Source organism: Triturus cristatus, chromosome 10 (genome assembly GCF_964204655.1).
Source record: "Triturus cristatus chromosome 10, aTriCri1.1, whole genome shotgun sequence".
Classification (NCBI taxonomy): Eukaryota; Metazoa; Chordata; class Amphibia; order Caudata; family Salamandridae; genus Triturus; species Triturus cristatus.
Window position 1 is genome coordinate 429,741,992 of NC_140593.1, and position 18,898 is coordinate 429,760,889.

General features: G+C 39.5%; 1 protein-coding gene across 3 annotated transcripts in view; it reads right to left on the minus strand.

Moving 5' to 3' along the window:
* Positions 1–18,898, minus strand: part of MPP7 (MAGUK p55 scaffold protein 7) — a 915,371-nt gene that overhangs the window by 82,486 nt on the left and 813,987 nt on the right. For all 3 annotated transcript variants that reach the window (XM_085631773.1, XM_085631772.1, XM_085631774.1), the window contains one exon: positions 1,005–1,085. In XM_085631773.1, the coding sequence (XP_085487899.1) occupies positions 1,005–1,085 (81 nt within the window). The remainder of the gene's footprint in view (positions 1–1,004; positions 1,086–18,898) is intronic.

Consider the following 18,898-nt stretch of genomic DNA (forward strand, 5'->3'; position numbering starts at 1 on the left):
TCCTTGGAGAAATGGTCGCCCGAGAGGGATTAAGGTTTCCTTCTTTGTTTAAAATGATTTACCTTGATTTATTCTGCAGCATCAAAAAAATGAAATTCTTGCCAGGAAGTCCCTGAAGAAGCAACGGGCCTGATTTATAGTGCGGTGCAAAGGGTACTCTGTTGCAACTCCAAGAGAATACCCTTTTGGCATACTTAAGGTACGCCCACCTCAGTTAGAGTCTGCCGGATTTTCAGTATGTCAATGGTGGACACTCCTCTGTCTCTGCCGCTGACATACACCTCCAAGGACTCAATAGAGTTATAGCATTCAAAGGCTTCGCCATTTTTTCGCCCGCCTAATTTAGAGTGGGTGAACAAATGGCAAGTTTGTACTTTCACTTATCGGCATCTAAAATGTGGAGGTAAGTGGATGTAAAAACATTTCAATTACCACTTTGGGATTTTCTTTTTGAAAATAAAAAAAAGTGAATTTGAAAGTGTGGTACAGTTCCATCATGCTGATGGAGCTGCACAACACACTTTCTATGCACTAACTGGAGCCGTAGTGACAGAGGTTCCTTCCAATGTAGGAGAGGTCTACAGGAGCAGCAGACAACTCTAAAGTTGGAGTGCAGTTACTCCGTCAGGGCAACGGAGTAAAATACTCTGTCAAGCTGATGGAGTAAATGCAGGCAAAAACTTTCCAAAAAGCTTTCTGCACAAACCTCACGGAGATTAGAGAACTCGGGCACCAAGTTTCCCTTATATTTCCTAAGCATGAGTTTCCTTCACCTGCTTACTTTAACCCACTTTTAGTGCACCATAGTGTCAGCCAGGTTGTACTATCTAAACAAATAAAATATAAACAAATACAATTAAATTATCGATGGACGATTTGTTTTGAATTCACACATTTCAAATTATCTCAAAGTTGGTGACAACATTGTGTCTTCATGTCAAAAAGGAGTTCTGATATTATGTTACATTTTTGTACAACAAAATGCTTTTTTGGAACATACTTACGTGGTACTGTTACCCCATAATGCTGTGTATTTCCGATTAACACCTTTCGCTTCAGTTCATTCAGTCCTACTCCCATTGGACCTGAAATGAAAAATTGTGCTTGTAAAGTAAAAAGAAGATCTAAAGGAAACCTGCATTTTAACAAACTTGATGGTGCAAAGAACTGGAAACGTATGAATGTTCAAGACTTAGTTAGCATACCATCGGGCATTAATATGACGATTTACAAAGATGAACTGAACAGGACATGAACCAAAAACAAAGTCTTCGGAAAACCTTGCAACTTTACTTCTACTAAGCATGGATTGGAACTGCGATTATGTGCCTAAAAATATGTTCTAAATAACCTGGTTTTGGTAATTTCTGTACATTGCTTTAATTAAGTCAAAAGAAAATTATTCTTTAACAAGAATATCCATATTACAGATTATGCTTCAAGTAATTACTGATGTAAATTTACCTCCAGATAAAGTGAGCATAAACATCGTGGCAATGGAGATTCCAGATAATGCATTTCAAATACTTTACAGGTCGAAAAAATTTCCAAATGTATATGTACATAAAACATCTGCTTCTTACTACTACTTCTCACATAAAACTTTATTTTCAACATTGAGCTCTTATGTCCTTTGGAAGTCAAAGCTAAGGATACATGAGAAAAATTAATTGCGGAAAGAAATGCTTGAATTTATTTGGAATTCCCTTTGCATCAGAAAAAGTATTTTATTTGAAGTTGTTTCAACGCAAAGAAAAAGTAAAACTGGAATCTCTATGAGTGGCAAGGGGTTTCATCTAATGAAGTGGGCTTGGTTAGAATAAGCCAGGGTGTGGGGGTTAAATAGAAATTATGTCATCGAAGTAGGCTCGATGTCAGAGCGGGTCTTAGTTTGATCTATTAATGGGACTATGGGAATTATATAAACCTCCTGATTGAACGAATAGCTGTTTTTTCCAAATGTTTGATACCACTGCTCAACTCTTTTTGATATATACTAACTTCACCATCCTTGATGATTTTAACGTTCATGTTAATGATAAAAATTGTTCTCTTGCTGCCCGACACACCCACACCTTGGCTGGTATGAACATTGTACAACTAGTCAAATCTCACACATATAAGGCAGCACATACTTAGGACTCGATTTTTCTATTATCACTAACCTGCAGGTTGCCCCTTCTGAGTGTCTTGTCTGGTCGTATCATTTTCTCATTTCATTTTCTTTTAATGGGGGTTGTACCAGAAGAAGTCAAACACACACCCTGAATGGAGAAGCAGTTGGCACAACATCTCAGAGAATTCTCTCTCAAATCTTATGTTCCACATCTCCCTGTCCAATGGGCACTTTAGGCTTAGACATGGCTCTTTTCAAAATGAATCACTAATATCCTTGATCAATTGGCCCCCTTGAAAGTCCACGTGGAAAAAAGAACTAAACCCTCATCCCCTTGGTTCTTCTATGCTTCAAGGGCAGATAGAGTCAATGTAAAAAGTTGGAACGCAACTGGAGAGAGTCCTGTGACACAAAGGCTAAGATTATATATAAAGCTAGAAAGGGGGTTCGCCAGGGATGTATCTTGGCCCCCTTTCTTTTTAATTTTTATATCAATGAGCTAGATAGCGTGCTACAGAATGTTCCGGCTGACTGTCCTAGAGTCGGTAGGCGGGGAATTCCTATACTTCTGTACGCAGATGATGCGGTTTTAATTTCGAGAACTGAGAAGGGACTTCAATCTCTCCTTGATGCTTTTAAATTGTTCATGACCGATAGAGATCTTTTGGTTAATAATTCCAAATCATTTGTCATGCAAGTAGGTCAGCAACCAAGGAGGACTTTCACATTTAAAATCGATGAAGCTATAATCCCCTTAACAAAAACGTTCTCTTATCTTGGGGTTCTTTTCGATACCAAACTTACTTGGGCCCCTCATCTCGCAAAAAAGAAAGGAGAATTTGTGAGGGCTAATGCTTCTACCTTTAATTTTGCTGCCAAATTGTGGAAAAAAACCATTTGTGCCATGTTAAAACTGTATAATGCAAAGTCTGTGGCAACTGCAATGGCAGTGAAATTTGGGAGTATGTTGGTGGTGAGCAACTGCAGATTGCTGATAACTCCTTTTTGAAGCGTCTTCTATGTGTCCCTGCAGGCACGTCAAACCTTGCCGTACATAAAGAGCTAGGGACGCAATATATAAGTGACATGTTCTCTTTACGTCCCTTGACCTGCTGGATTAAATTATGGCTAAATCAGGATATACCACTAACGCATTTGATTGTGAGGGATTTTCTGGGTCAGGACAAGGTAACGTGTGCTCCTTGGATAAAATATTTGAAATCCAACTTTGCTAGGCTGGGCCGTCCAGAACTGTTTGAGTACCCGAGTAAAATTGTAAAAGGGGATTTGGAGCTCATTAAACGGGCCTTCCTTATGGATAGGAGGACCCGGAGGGAAGGTGTGGAGCTCCAGAAACAAAGCGTGAGGAAATTTGCCATGCTGAAAACCTGTGAAACTACAGAACCGTACCTGACTGGCTCACTGACCTCCCATGAAAAATTTTTGTTGACGAGGTTCAGGTTAAATCTTTTCCATCATCTGTTGATCAGACCAAAAACAGACATTTTTAATAAATCGGCAGCACCCTGCGGCTGGGACGGAAAGTCTCCGCAGGACATGCTGCATTTTATATTTTTATGTAAGTTTTATGAATTCCCACGCAAGCGCTATCTGGTAACTCTTTTAAAAAAACTTGATTTTATACAAATCAGACCGGCACTAATGTACTTACAACTTTTGCATAGTGACAGCATCCTCCAAATGAAGGAATCTTTTTAATTAACTGTTAAATTGAGAAACTGTCTGGACCAGTAATGATTCACTGCGTATTTTGCACTATTTAAGTCTTCATCTTTAGTAATGACTTTATTTTGTGGAAGAATGTATAGTTATTCACTTTTGGCACTTTACCGGAAATGTGTTTACTTGTGTGATATGTATTTTATATTGTATATGTACTTTTATGGTTTGTAAATGAACCGAAATAAAGTATTTATTGATTGATTGATATATAAAGTGATGATGAGAGTGTACTTCGCTTCGCGCATAGCGACAGTTACTAATACTTCCTGTGAAGTTTCAAATACAGTTAATTCTTTTATTTCTCTTGAGGCTGCTAAACTACCTTTAATCCATCCCAGTGACCTGTGCAATGAGTAATCAACTTTTTTGATGAGAAAATTCACAAGTTGTACTCTGCCTTCTCTGCACAGTCTACAGATGGAACGCAGGCTTAACACCCCCCCCCCCCCACACATTATCTAAAGCCACTGCTTTCCAATTTTCATATAATCATTGAGGAAGCTTCTTAATGGAACTGGAGAAATGGAAATCTGTCTCTCCTGCAGACCCTTGCCCTCCAAAACTAATCCGGATGATGTCCCTTTCTGATAATCTGGTGCTTAACAAAATCTGGAATACTTTCCTTACAATTGGTGCATTTCCAACCAATTGAAAGCAAGTGTTTCTCTTGCTGCTTCTCAAGAAATCGAATGCTGACCCGACTATTCTAAGCAATTTCAGGCCCATTTCCCTCTTACTTGCACCAGCGATAGTTCTAGAGAAACAGGTTAACTGAAAGTCTTAAGTAAATTGCTGCATCTTGTTCCTGAGAACACTCGTGAAACAGTGTTTCACACACTGATAATTTCCCATCTGGATTATGCTAACAGCCTATATCTGGGCCTCCCTGCCTTCCGGATGCATAGAATCCAGACTTTTTTTCAATAGCATATCTCCCCCATATGAAGCTGCTACACTGGCTACCTCTTGCAAAGTGCATTAAATCCAAAACCCTTACACAGACATTCAACGCACTAGCAGGGAACCGTCCTTCCCATCTGAGAGACAGACTACGTGTGTACAAGCAACACAGATCACTTTGGTCCAATAACCTACGTCTGATGCAGGTCCCTAAATTTCTGAAAAGTTAGACATGGAGGCAGTTCCTTTAAGGTCCTAATGGCCAAACTTTGAAATACCCTGCCTGTTAATCTCCGCAAGGGCGTCGACTGTCTCCATTTTCAAAAGAGACCTAACAATGTCTTTGTTCGACTCAGACTAACCTATAATATAGCTACCAACTGATATCAGTCTTCTAAGCTTTGAGCACTGGGACTCTTCTACTGAAGCAGCCGTGCACTTTACAAATGTCTTTGGTTGATTGCTATGGGATTCTGAGTAACTATGGGTCTGAGCAGACAAGGTCTAATAACAGAAGGTTTGAGTTTATTCAAGAGGGGATTGGTTTGATGGCTTCAGAATAAATGAGCTGGGTCTATGTAGGCTGCTATGGGTTTACTTTAGAGAGTGAGGTTTCGAATGTCTAGTAGTTTGAAGGACGCAAGTATGAATTTAAACATTAGTGTGCATATAGGTGTGATGGATTTAAGTGGCTATTGATTCATTTGGCTGGTATGGGTTTCTATAAGTGGGTTTGTTTGGTATTTGTTTGAGCTTGGGTCTTATCTACCTGAGCAGATTTAGGTGTTCTCTCTGAGCGGGTATGATGGGCTTACTCTCCTTGCATATGAAGGATTTAGATAGTTTCAGTGGGTGTATGTTTGATCTCAATCAGTGGGCATAGGCTCAATCTATTTGAGTTGGTACATATTTTTATCTGTTTCATTAGAGGGATTGAGCAACTAGAGGAAAGTGTGCATAGAATATTGGAGATGATAATGACTGACATATAGAAATCACATTGGGCGAAGCAAACATTTTGGCAGATTATGGGTTCGGAGCATCAGTATGTTGTTACAGAGATGAGAAAAGAGTTCACAGGCCACTGTTTCCATAGGGGTGAAATAAAAATCAATATGGAACAAAGCTTTCCACACAGTTTTGGTGAGGCAGAAGAATCTTCCTTACTGAAGAATCAGCTTCTTAGAAAAAGCTCTCCCTGACTACCTGCACAATGTGTGCGCCGTCAGTCGTAAATATTTTCACTTGTTTTTAACAAGGTAAGAAAAGTTACAACATCTATAACATAATGAATTCTAATAACTATAAAGGATATATTATTAGGTCTGAATCACCTAGGTTTTGTCATCTGGCAAATTACGCATAATGCTATTATCAGGGCCCAAGTTGTGGGAAGACGCAGGTGTAGAGAGACCCTCCCCCAATATTTTTTAGAAAGAGGACTCCATTCCCCTAGCCCATGCTGGGAAAATGCACTTTGTACCCCAGTACTGCAGCTGCTTGCATTTGCAAACACTGGATGCCTGCAGTCTGGTTTCAGGGTGTTTGTAAACCTTCATCCCACTGGCAGCTTCATGTTCATTTGGGAGAGCCCGGGCTAGCTCTAGGGTGGTGCGGCTGGTGCCACCACACCAGGTGCTAACTTAGGGTGGAGGTGCCCTACTGCAAGTATATTATTGTTTTAAAAGCACCTGCTGCCACGTTCCTTGCCTCCAGCAATTTTCTGGTGACAATAAAACTATCAAGCTAACTTCGGTGATTAATGTTCATGAAGGAGAGAGACTGAAGTTTTGTCTAATGGAAGTTTTGACTCATTCGGTAGCGCAGAGGGTTAGTATGCCTGCTGAAAAGAAAATGTACCATGCAGATCACAAAGAGCACATATTGTAAATAGGTCAGTGGGTTAATGTTTTTGTCAGGGAGATACTTCTGTTACTTGCAGTTTATAAGTTAAAATCCTATCATAGAACAGTGAGTTATAAACTGTAATCAAAGAGCTGCATGAAAACTGCAAAGTATAGATTAGAGCATTATGATTTTTACCGTCTTACATTATCCTAATGTTGCAAAAAGGGTAGAACCTCCAACCATCATGTTACTTTTTAAAATCTGAGTTTGTGCTTCTCCAGACCAAGCACTCAAACTATATTGCCCACCAGTATGGATGACATGTAACTCGAACACCTTGTAGTCCTCGGTCTCATGTAACATTTCCTGTACACCGATTTACACATGTATTTTTGATTGTCTGTGTAATGTGTGTGATGTAAAGCGCTCTGATACCCTACACTGTTATGAGTGGCGCTATAAAATTAATTAAATGCATCTGATTGAGAGTGGTTATGAAGACTTGAGGGGCACTTGTAAACAGTGGTAGTGAGGGAGTCCGTGGCAGAGGTGGTCATTGGGGGACGCCAACAAACATTGTCGCACTGGGCGCCACCAGGGCTAAAGCCGATACTGAGGAGAGTTGCCCAAGAGAGGTGGATTTTTAATCTCTTCTTTGAGTAACAGAGAACTTGGCAAAATTAACCATTCTGCAAATGTGAAGCACTTTCCTGTTATGGAACAGGAGAAAGAATACAAGAAGGAAACAAGCAGGCTTTAAGAGAAAATTCAATGTTAGAAAAACATACCCCCACACAGTTTCCTCACTAAAACAGCTCACATTTGTACTTTCCAAGTATCAGCTGTCTGTTAAACAATATTGTCCCGTGCATACATTTCTGAGCTTAGCTACAAATTAATCTGTTAAAAAGATACGTGTGTTATAAAAAGTAAAACCTAAAAATATTCCTTTCACATGCGTTTGTGAATATATTGGTTTGTTGTTTTTGTAAAACAGGTCTTAGGGCTTGCGCCCTGACCATTATTCATCTATGGGCGCAGACAGCGGTGCCATATTTTAGATTCAGAGTCGAACACAAAGTGGACAGTGACCCAGGGGTTTCCCCTGTACACATTTCTGCAAGTTTTATGTGAAGGACTTTGCAAAGGGAAGAATCTGGGCTTACAAGTCGGTAGGAACAAAACCAGATAGAATCCGTGTTCTGCCATGCAGGACTCTGAATTGGGCAGTGCAAATGAGAGAACATAGTATTTCCACCTGACAGTTTTACCAACTAAAATCCCTGGCGACCTTATGCTTTCTCACCTTTGGAAGGATGCCAGCTAAACTAGCCCTGCTGTTTTTGACACGCTTCAGGTTTAGTATGAATCTGATCTACCTCAGGGCTTGAAAAAGAACATCAAGAGATAGTTGATGATAAAATGGTAGCAAGTACAAGGAACTGCATAGCAAGAGAAGCTAAGACAGCAAAAGGAGTAAATGACAGAAGACCGATTTCTATGTTGTGCATCAGGGAGAGATTAATCGGGAAAAACAAAGTTAAACACCAAGGTTAGTCTGTAGTGCTAACCATCAGAAGGAAGAATGTCCTCAGCAGCCTTCACAGATGGCGGTACAAGAGCTTCTAGACACAGACGCAATCAAGGCAGTAGGCAGAAAAATAAAACACTACCCACTTTGAACTACGTTCCATCTAGCTCTAAGTGATTATAAGAGGATGGCAAACCCGGCAGTCACACCCCTTGAGAGGATTTCCTAAATTCTTAAATATCCTTTCATCTCTCCATCCTTCTTTCAGACTGTTGTCCTTTCTCTCCATCCTTGTCATTTTTCACCTTGGTTTCCTTCTTTCCTTCAGTCGGTTTTTCCATCCATCTGTTTATCTATCCATCCTTCGTTGTCACCATCCATCAACCCAACTATCTCTCCACCCTTCTTTCTACCATCTATCCCTTCTCTCCATACATTCTTCTCTCCATTAAGCGTCCTGTCTATCCAACCATTATCCATCCTTCTCTCCAGCCACACTTTTCTCCACCAATCCCTTCATCCTCCTCTGCATCCATTTTGCTGTGCATCTGTCTATTGCTCCATCAATCATCTCCATTTTTCTCGCCATACACCCTTCTCTCCATCCATCAATCCATGGTGTTTTATATTCATCCATGTCTGCATTCATCCACCTATCCCATTTCCATTCCTCCTCCTTTTCAACTCCACTTTTCTACATTTCACTGCAAGAGATCGTATTCTTGAGCTCCTTGGAGTCGTGAGTCTCTGATTGAAGTCAAAGGAGCAATAAACAACTTAAATGTTGTGGCAGTAGCATAGTTGTGGCTCCATCCTTTTAAGTTTGCCTAGGCCATATATATATATTTACCTTTGGCCTTATGTACTCGTGTGATGCAATAATACCATGCAATATGGTGCACTAAATGTACAAAAGGTGCATTTATTCTGTGTTGGAGACATATATGTCTGTGCATATCAACGTTTTCCTTTTCAGAGACATCTGGGTAGCTGATCTTAATCTGCAGGTTTAGATTGTAAGGTGGTGCGCAAAAATGCATTTAATGCAGTGTATTCGCCAGGGATTAGTGTAAATGAATCGTGTGTTTAATGCGTTCTTTAGAAACTGTGACCAGTTGTTTTTATTTCATAAAATATGTATTAGTTTACTGTGCCACATATAAGAGTACAGTATAAAAAAGATTGAATCCTTTATTTAAGATTTCCTTTATTAGATTATATGTAGGTTGTAGAATTACTATGCATTTCAAGAAAACTGTTATGTTAGTGTGACTGTGGCCCTAAAGCTTACACTTGAGACATTTAATACGAACATGAACATTGTTTTTCTGCATGTTTTCTCCTCTGCAGGTGCAGACCAAAGGCATTCATTGATTAGTAAAAAACACATTGTATTTCATAGGTAGTGATGTGAGGAAGAACTGGCAAGGTGAAATAATTTTAACAAAGGGAGTGTTACCAGCTGGTCCTATCAGAGAAGGGAGGAATCCAAGGACACTTTGGAAGCAGAGACTGGAATAAGGGAGTAGTGTTCAAGACACCAAGTTTTTCTTGGAAACTAGAAAAGTACTATGATGCATATTAAGGACATATTACTTGAATGTTCTTTGTGCATTTTAATTAGTGAACCCACCTTGGGGTTAAGCCAGGTTTGGAGAGGTACAGATCTCTCAGATTGTGTGGCTTCATGCTAACCAGGACTCTTTACCTATAGAACTTCTACAGAGGTTCTGATGCCGACACCTTTCTTGCTTCCTTGATTTAATAGGGTATCCCCTATTCTTGGTTTAGTGTAGGGTTTAGTAGCTGTTGCGAGTCTTTTCCATGTATGGGGAGAAGGACCGAAACCAATCGTCGAGTCATCAAATCCTTTTCCTTATCTTTTGCATTGCTGCCACTATAATTCTTATATACTCTTTGCTGTTGAGGACCAATATTGTATGCCATTTTGGTCTTCCTTTGATCATCTTGAATATTTACAGAAGGTTCTTGAGATTGGTTTATATTAGTCTGGCTTTGAGTTTGTAATAAACCTTTTAACTTAAAGTTATTGACTCAGTTTTTTTATTGTGTGATCCTAATGTTCACATTGTACCTTAAGATTTAAATTGTCGTTAACCCCTTTTCCTCTCAGGCTAAAAAGGTCTATTGACCAGAGTAAATTGGAGGAAATAGCCCATAGCATTGTCAGTATAATACTACAGAAAATTGCTCAATGGCACCCACCCATTCAAGCTGCGGAAGTGGGAGGTTAATGACACCCCTGGACACAGTGACCACTGCTTCCCTATGGCTAACGCGGCAGACCTTATAAGAGGGAACCAGGTTTTAATCTGGGCATCGGCTCAACATCCTGTGATGGTGGGCAAATCACTTAATCCCCTTGAGCCTTAAAAACAAGATGCATAACAAAAAAATGCAGAACAGTCTGGTTCTGCTGTAAATTGCTCTAATGCAGTTGGGCCAAGTATGCGCTATAAAAAAATCCCAAAAAAGCAAATATCGCGCCAGATACAGTTGTGTTGCCAAGCAGTACATACATCAATAGGCCTAGAACTACTTGTTGAATCCTCAATCAGAAATCTTAAAAACAATACAAATAAGCTGCAAAGAAAGTGTATGGCCAAATGGATCATGCACAGTTCATGAGAGAGCAACAGTTGTGCAGACTCAAAGAAAGAATGTACTTGGCTTTGCCAACATACACGTTTCTTTTGGTGCAAAAAAGTACACCCACCTCAATTTTTTATTTTTGTTGCCTTTTTTTTTCTCTAGTCCACAGGAACGTGTGTCATTTAGGGCATACGGACAGTTCTGCAACATGAAAAGCCAAGGAAACCGGAAGACCTAAGTAAAGACACAGGCCATATCCTGAATGAAGTTGCGGTATCCAATCAGGATACAGCTGATAGACGGACTTTTATTATGGTGGAAGCGTCTTGTCAAACTGACTGTTGCAAGTAGAAGGCTGTGCCATAATGAAAAATAACCACAAGCACTGGCACAGCAAATGGGTGTCTGTCTTGCATGTTAACAAATGTTGACAATGTTAAAAAACGCCTGCAGCATTGAAAAACAAAACAAAAGATTATCGCTTTCTGTATACAATGCATCTATGAGAAAACAATTAAAATGAGATGATTCAAAATACGTAAGAATCCCTCAAGCATTGCAATAGAAGCACGCCATAGGAGGCAGGATAATACGCCAAACAGCCATCATCATTAGGTGAGGCAAAGATGCTTCTCTGGGCGGGGCAAAAGCCTATGCTATGTACATTTTAAAGCACTGGTAACAAAAGATCTATTGCACTTTCAAGTCATACCTAAAATGATGGTCTAATATATTCCATGTTGAATTAATGGTGAACTGCTACTTCTAACTAGGTCATTTAGACTCAAGAGCTAGTGCTAAAATAGGTGGAAATTCAATTTGTGCCCTGATTAGTGATATGAGTGTGGGGCACATTGAGTTATTTCTGTTTTTAGTGCGTTTGCTCAACACCTGGTTTGTCCCGGTAGTAAGTGACCGTGCTAAAGGTAAAATTAAATAAATAAAAAATGGCTAACAAACGCAAACTGTCAAATACAATTTTATACACTATTCCCTATTATTTACCCTAACTTGTAAATCAGGTGCAAAAACACTGGTAGCATCAATCGCAAATGTATTATGTAGTGAGTCTGTGCCCAATGTTACGAACTGTGTCTGATCATGCAACAGGAATATGCAGGAATCTCAATTACTGATGCAATGTTGTCACGTGGTTTTGATGCACAATTTCTTGATTTATTTCTATTTTTTTGGAGATACAGAAAAATAGTCAGCCCAGCCAACACGTTTTGTCCTTACGGACTTCATCAGGGTTGCAATTTATCTCCAAAGTTCGGATAAGTCTTCTATAGAGGTGCCCTGCACTGTGTATTAATGTATATCGGACAATAATATCCAAATATCTCTATATACCCATCAGTATAAGTTTAACAACAGTATTAGTGGTTCTACTTGTCCTTCATTTCATCAACATCCTGACTATAGAAGATGGAGGTAGTAGCTTGATTTGCGCTAGGGACTACTAAAATCTCAGTGAGTAGATCCTATCCCTTTAGATGAAGGACAAGTAGAACCACTAATACTGGAGTTATACCTATACTGATGAGGAAAGAGACATTTGGATATTATCATCAGATATACATTAATACACAGCGCAAAGCACCTCTATAGAAGACTTATCTGAACTTTGGAGATAAATTGCAACCCTGATGGAGTCCGTAAGGATGAAACGCATTGGCTGGGCTGACTATTAGTTTGCATCTCCAAAAGAATAGAAATACATTAAGAAATTTTGCATCAAGACTACGTGACTCCATTGCATCACTAATTGAGATTCCCGTATATTCGAGTTGTATTGGATGCACTTATTGTTGACATTGTTGATTTTGGAAAATGTTGCTTTAGGTTATGATAAAATGATTATGGTATAGCTTCTCTCTTAACCATAAGAAGAATATATGTTTAGATAATAAACACTCCTGCTTTATTTTTGTAAAAAAAGTCTTTCTATGAAGTGATTCATGGGCAGTAGGATCACAAAGAGTTGAGCGTTTTGGCTGTGTTACTGATACGATAGATAAGATACGGGTGCGATTGTTCTGATAGCCTTACTGCATTCTTCCCTTTTTTGTTGTAATCATGCAACTGTTTTGAGAGCGCGAGCAAAGAGCTATCCCAATGGTAATGTTATGCACTTGAAACGTTATATAGTGGAACCATCATCGTAGCCAAGGAGGAGTCACGAGAACCACAAATCGGGCTTCTCTGAGGTAGGGATACCTCATAGAGCTCAGGCTTCAGTTTAAACAAGGGTAAGACAAAAGATGTCAGTTGAATAGAGTCCCTAACGGTAGAAGAGAGTAGGCCTTTGAGTAACAGCAAGTAAAATTCGACAAGCATCAAGAGAACCTTTTGTCCAGAAACTAGAAAAAACACTTGTGTGGGCCGCTAGCCCCTTAAAACAATGTATAGCTCGAATGTTTAGTGCAGAGGAGAGGCCTCTTGTAACACGCTTAATGGTGGCTTGACACTAGATATCATTCCCCAATGGCATCCCTCAGAAGCATCACTGAGGGAATGGTAAGAAGATCTCCAGACGGTGTTACTGGTGATACCCACATGAGGGAGCTCTGGGAGATACTCAGTGCATCATCAAGTCTTACAACAGTGCACCCATTAAAAGAATGCACGGGGAGGTCCAGGAAATGGAGCATGAAAGTCATGCTCAAGTGTGGTGGAAAGGGGAAAACAGGGGTAATGTTTATTGGACATGCTAACAAGATGGCACCACTTGTTACAGTGTTGTATGTGTCGGGTACAGACGGAGGTCTCTGCTGGTTATTGGTCTTCCATTTGCAGATCTGCTCTTTTGTGACCGACCGCAAAATCTGTGCCAGTGGATATTGTGCTTCTGCTGTGCTTCTGCAGGCCTCCCTAACCCAGAGCATGTCAGCATCTTCTGGCTCTACCACTGGCCCAAACTAAGTCCTGCTGTCAGTCTATTTCCTGTTAAAGTGTCACTGAATTCTCTCGGAGTCAGAATATTTACATATGTAATGAAGGAAAGGGCATGCATGCCCACATATTCTATTTTCTTTACCATTTGTTGTTCTGAAAATGTGTTTCAGAGACCTTGATCACCAGAGTTGGACTGGGTTACTGCAAATTACTGTCCTTCTATCAACCAGTTAGTTCATATTGTGCTCAGTATCACAAATCATGATTTCTCAGTGCATCAATTTCTCAATAGTAAAGATCCATATCTGTGAAGATTCATTGGGCCGGTACTACTTGCACAAAAGTAATGCTTAATCAGGACAATTATTGATACTTCTGCTGGAAACTTAAGGACACAACTTTCCTCAAAGGAAACAGGAAATATGATTTAGAAATGCTTTACTGTCTAATAAATCATAAATTTTTTGCATGATTATCAAAAGTATGCACGAAGATCCACTGATAGCTATCAGATTTAATATTGACCCTTAAAGACTGAAATAATACAAAATCAATCGTTTCTTGGTGCTTAGGACAGGCACTCCTTTGCACTAACAAACCTGCTGGTCCTTCTTTCATCACCCTCAAAAAGCTGGAAATATCACCCCAGTCATGTATCTTCGGAGTGAGACAGTATTGTCTGAAACCCGCACGTTAACCTACTAAGCCATTTTTTCTGGCTTAATATTTTAAACAGGTTCTTAAAAAGCCTCTCAAACACATAGAAAAACCTATATAAAGGTCTGTCGATAATGAGAAAGGGATTTGCCCTTCCCAGAAGTGATTTTACTTGCAGGGCGTAAAATATCAAGAAACAGATTTCTTCCATCTAGTTATATTTTATAACCCTGTTGGATCCTTTGCCTCCAGTTCTATTTATAGATAGGAAGTCAGGCTCCCTTTTATAGGGAAATGTATCTGGAACAGTAGTCTGTTTGCAGACAAAAAGTAAAATGTCACGGATTAATTTAGCTGGGACAGCTCGAAGCTGGAGTTACAGATCTATTGCTACTAGTTCTGTTTTTTTATTGTCCACATTTTTCTTCTGAAATGCTTTGTACAGGCTACCTATGCTTTTAATACGGAGGATAAGCCCTGTGTTTTATCATCCCTTGCAGTTCCATAACAATGGTGGATGCCAAGAAAACTGCATTTCATCAGATGAGCTATGTACCTTTGTGCATTACACCTCTTTTCTTTGCCAGGCTCTGAGTTAGTGTGCTTTGACGAGGCCAAGACTGCAGAAAAGAGCTTCTCAGGCGTAGGCCCCTGTCTGGCTGAGCCTCGCCGAGCGGCTGCAGGGCCCAGAGACCTGCCATAGTCAAGTAGCTGGGCGGGCACTGCCAACACCACATGCCCCACATCCTGAACTCAATGAACAGGACACAGTGTGGACACTGCGCTGCATGTCTGAGTCCAGAGCACTTCTGAGGCACTGATGTACTATACAACATACGCTTCTGCCCAGTTTTCTCTACCCTGTAAACATGTTCAACAATTTCATTTTTGGGACAACCTTTTACCATGAAATGCCGTGGACACCATTATAATAGCTGAGGAATATGTTTGGAGGAAAAATTATAAGATGACTACAGCATAGGAAAATGCTGATATTCCGAGTTGACGGAAACATTGTTGTTGGTTCTATTAATTATAAGATGACTACTGCATAGGAAAATGCTGATATTCTGCTTTTAAGGAAAAACCGATGTTTGTTCTATTCCCAATAGAGGTATTAAATTCATACAGCAATCCCAAACAGATTACGAAGGGCCGATCCACAAAGCAGGGCTGGCTCAAGTCCGAAGTGTACTGCCATGGTGTTGCTCCTACGCTTCTAGCTTTCTAAGGATTCACAAGCATCTCAGGATCTACTCCTGGAAATCGAAGACATTTGTAAATTTCCAGCACAGGAAAAATTAGTCTCATACAGATTTCTAGGACCATCTTTTCCCCTACAGAGGGAAAGAACACTTTTTACACACCCTCATGAAATATGGAAGTGTTTTCATAGCTTTTTCCACCCAGAAAAGGCAATTGCTCCCGCCTTTTGTGGGAGTAGTTTAGTTTGCCTTAACAGTGCAAGAAGATACCAGAAAAATGAGCCTGAGTAACAAACTTACGGATTTGTGGGTGCTCACGGGCTACTCCCTCATGACTTCATTTTCCCAAGGCCAACTGTAAATTGGCAATAGTAACATTCCACAATGCAGTATCATAATTGTATTTTCAGTGAACCAAAAGTGTACTTAAGTTCATGAAAAGTTTGTGACTCAGGCCTTAAGTACGTGAGACTTGTATAGTACAAAACTGTAAACAATCACTTTCAGCAAGAGGTTGGTAAATTTTAAAATGTGTATGCACAGTGGTGGAAAAGGGAAAATTCCACCTGTGTGTGGCACTAAACTTCCCATATTTTCCCCTCTAAGAGCATGGTGGGACTTTCTGATCCAGGAGGATCCCGAGTGGGATGTCCTGGGGGATGAAACGACAACCTGGAATGCTGTATCCTACCTCTGAACCCCAGTATGAACTGGGGGAGAGCAGCCTAGCTGTGACAAGAACGGTGAATGAGGGCTGGGGAATCACAATGCGCATACTGTGGGTGGTTTGGCTGGATTTTGTGTGGGAACCCACAGCTAGGAATCTTGGTGCGAGGCTGGTGGGGCAATGACAGTTAAGGGATGGGGTGGACAGCTGCCGCTCAAACCAGCTCCCCAGTGGCTTATCTGTAATGTTGAAAAAAAGAAACCTCGAGTTGAGAAAAGTGAGGCTTTGTAAATGTGTTCACTCTTACTATAGGCACTTATAGGTTAAACCTGGAAATGAATAACAAGACGACGAGGGCTGTTTTAGCTGTGGTGCTTAATCCTAGAAAGCCAAGGAGCACACATAACAGGAGCACAGACGGGTCTCCAGTATCATAAACGCCAATACAATGTCACAAATACAATATCTTTATTTTTTTTACAAGATGCTGTACGCCACATTCTACTACCACCCACCACAACTTGTCCCTCAAGAAAACCAGATAAGGCCAAAAGTAAAGATTGTAGTTCTGAAAATGTAATGTCCCTTTCATGGAAAAGTAAACAAAAAATTAAATAAATATATATATATATACACAGTGAAAAAACCATAGGTTTCACACATGTTATAGTTAGCTGGACATTTCACTCGTAAAAAAACATTGAAATTCCCCCGTTATAGTTAGTTCAGCTAACTATAACTCGCGCGACCGCAATCCACTGCTGATGACGTCACATATTACATCACTGTATTCACTAAGATATTGTTAATAAGTCAGTTATACAATTAATTTTACAAAAAAAACATCCATTTAGACACTTATTTACCCATTTATTCTTCCATTAACCTTTAGATATACATATATAAAAAATATTTATTTTTCAGAAAGACACATTCACTGGATGATGTCATGAGTGATGTCATCAGTGATGTCATTTGAGATGTCATCAGTGATGTCACTGACCATGTCATGAGTGATGTAATAAGTGACGTCATCAGCAGTGGATTGCGGTCGCACGAGTTATAGTTAGCTGAAATAACTATAACGGGGGAATTTCAATGGTTTTTTACGAGTGAAATGTCCAGCTAACTATAACAGGTGTGAAACCTATGGTTTTTTCAGTGAATTTGCAAGGTTTTTTAAATGCTAATTCCTAACTATAACGTGTGTGAAACCTATGGTTTCATAAGTGAATTTGCAAGGTTTTTTAAATGCTAATTTCTAACTATAACGTGTGTGAAACCTATGGTTTTTTTAGTGAATTTGTAATGTTTTTTAAATGCTAATTTATGTAAGTATTATTATATTTTTTATATATTTATTTTACAATAAACTACCTATGTATATAGTTATAGATTGACTGTATCTTGTAATATGGAATGGCTCAGCTCTTTTTTTTTTAATTTGGATAAAGTTGAACAGCATAGTTAATATCTTCTATAAACTTATAAACAGTTTAAAATGTTTTTTTGTTTTTTTAAGGGTTTTTCACCGTGCGCGCACCCCGCAATTTTTTTTAAAAAAAGTTAAATGTTTTTTTCACCCTTCGGGGTCCTTCAGGGACCCCCTGACAAAGGCTAGGGGGTCAGGAACTCTCTACCCTGCCCCCTTTTCACGTTCTCCACCTTTCTTTTTCAGTGCGACACACAAAATGGCGTCCGACACTTCCTGATTTCGACCAATTCGAATGTTGACTGACATCTAACCACCAATCAGAATTACGCTCGCGCACATTTGGTGCGCGGATATAGATAGTTATGTACTTTTAACTGCAATTTTCTCAGGAACTACTGAACAGATTGACACCATATATGCAAAAGGCACATGCCTGACCTGAGGACTACCTCTTTGCCAAATTTCAAGTAATTCTGTTCAGCCGTTCGGGCTGTACCTTCGACTAAAGGTCCTATGGGAAAATGCATGTGGTAAACGCGTTTTGGGACCCCCCTTTTTTCTCAGCCCCCGCTTGACGAATCACCCCGAGACTTTAGGGTAGGAGCCGAGCGGAGCGCCCCATTAGTTTTGAAAATTTCGCAAGGATTCGTCAACCGGCGCCAAAGTTATTCAAAATAGAATTTTCAGATTTCCTATGGGAACTCGGTCCTAACTATAACTATCTACTGGCGACCGCCAGTAGAGATATATATATATATATATATATATATCTCACTCCCAGTTGGCATCCCACATAAATAAAGGCTTTAAATTTGAGGTACCTAGAATACTGTCAATTTTATGAACTCACTAAGGAATTTTAAGTATTTTTCAATATTTGAGATTAATATATTTTTTTTAAGAAAACATTCTTTTCCTTTATAATTGGCTAGCTTACTTTTTGCTAGTATCCTTTTAATTTTTAACTGAGATGCATTGTTTTTTTTTCATTACTTTTTATCATTATCTGCTTGTGACATTTTAAAATATTTTTGTTTTCCATTGATTCTGAATGCACTATTTTTTTCATTAAATGTTTATGGACAGTCAAATCATATTCTCATACCCTTTGACACTCTTAGCCATTTGTCATTATTTTTGCTATAATTGTTCTTATACATTTTAGGTTGATCCTGAACTTGGTGGGAACACCGACTTCCTTAAATTCTAACTGTACTACTGTCATGGTTGGTTTGTTATGCACAACACATACATGCAGCTTCTCCAGGGGTTTGCCTCCCCTGAG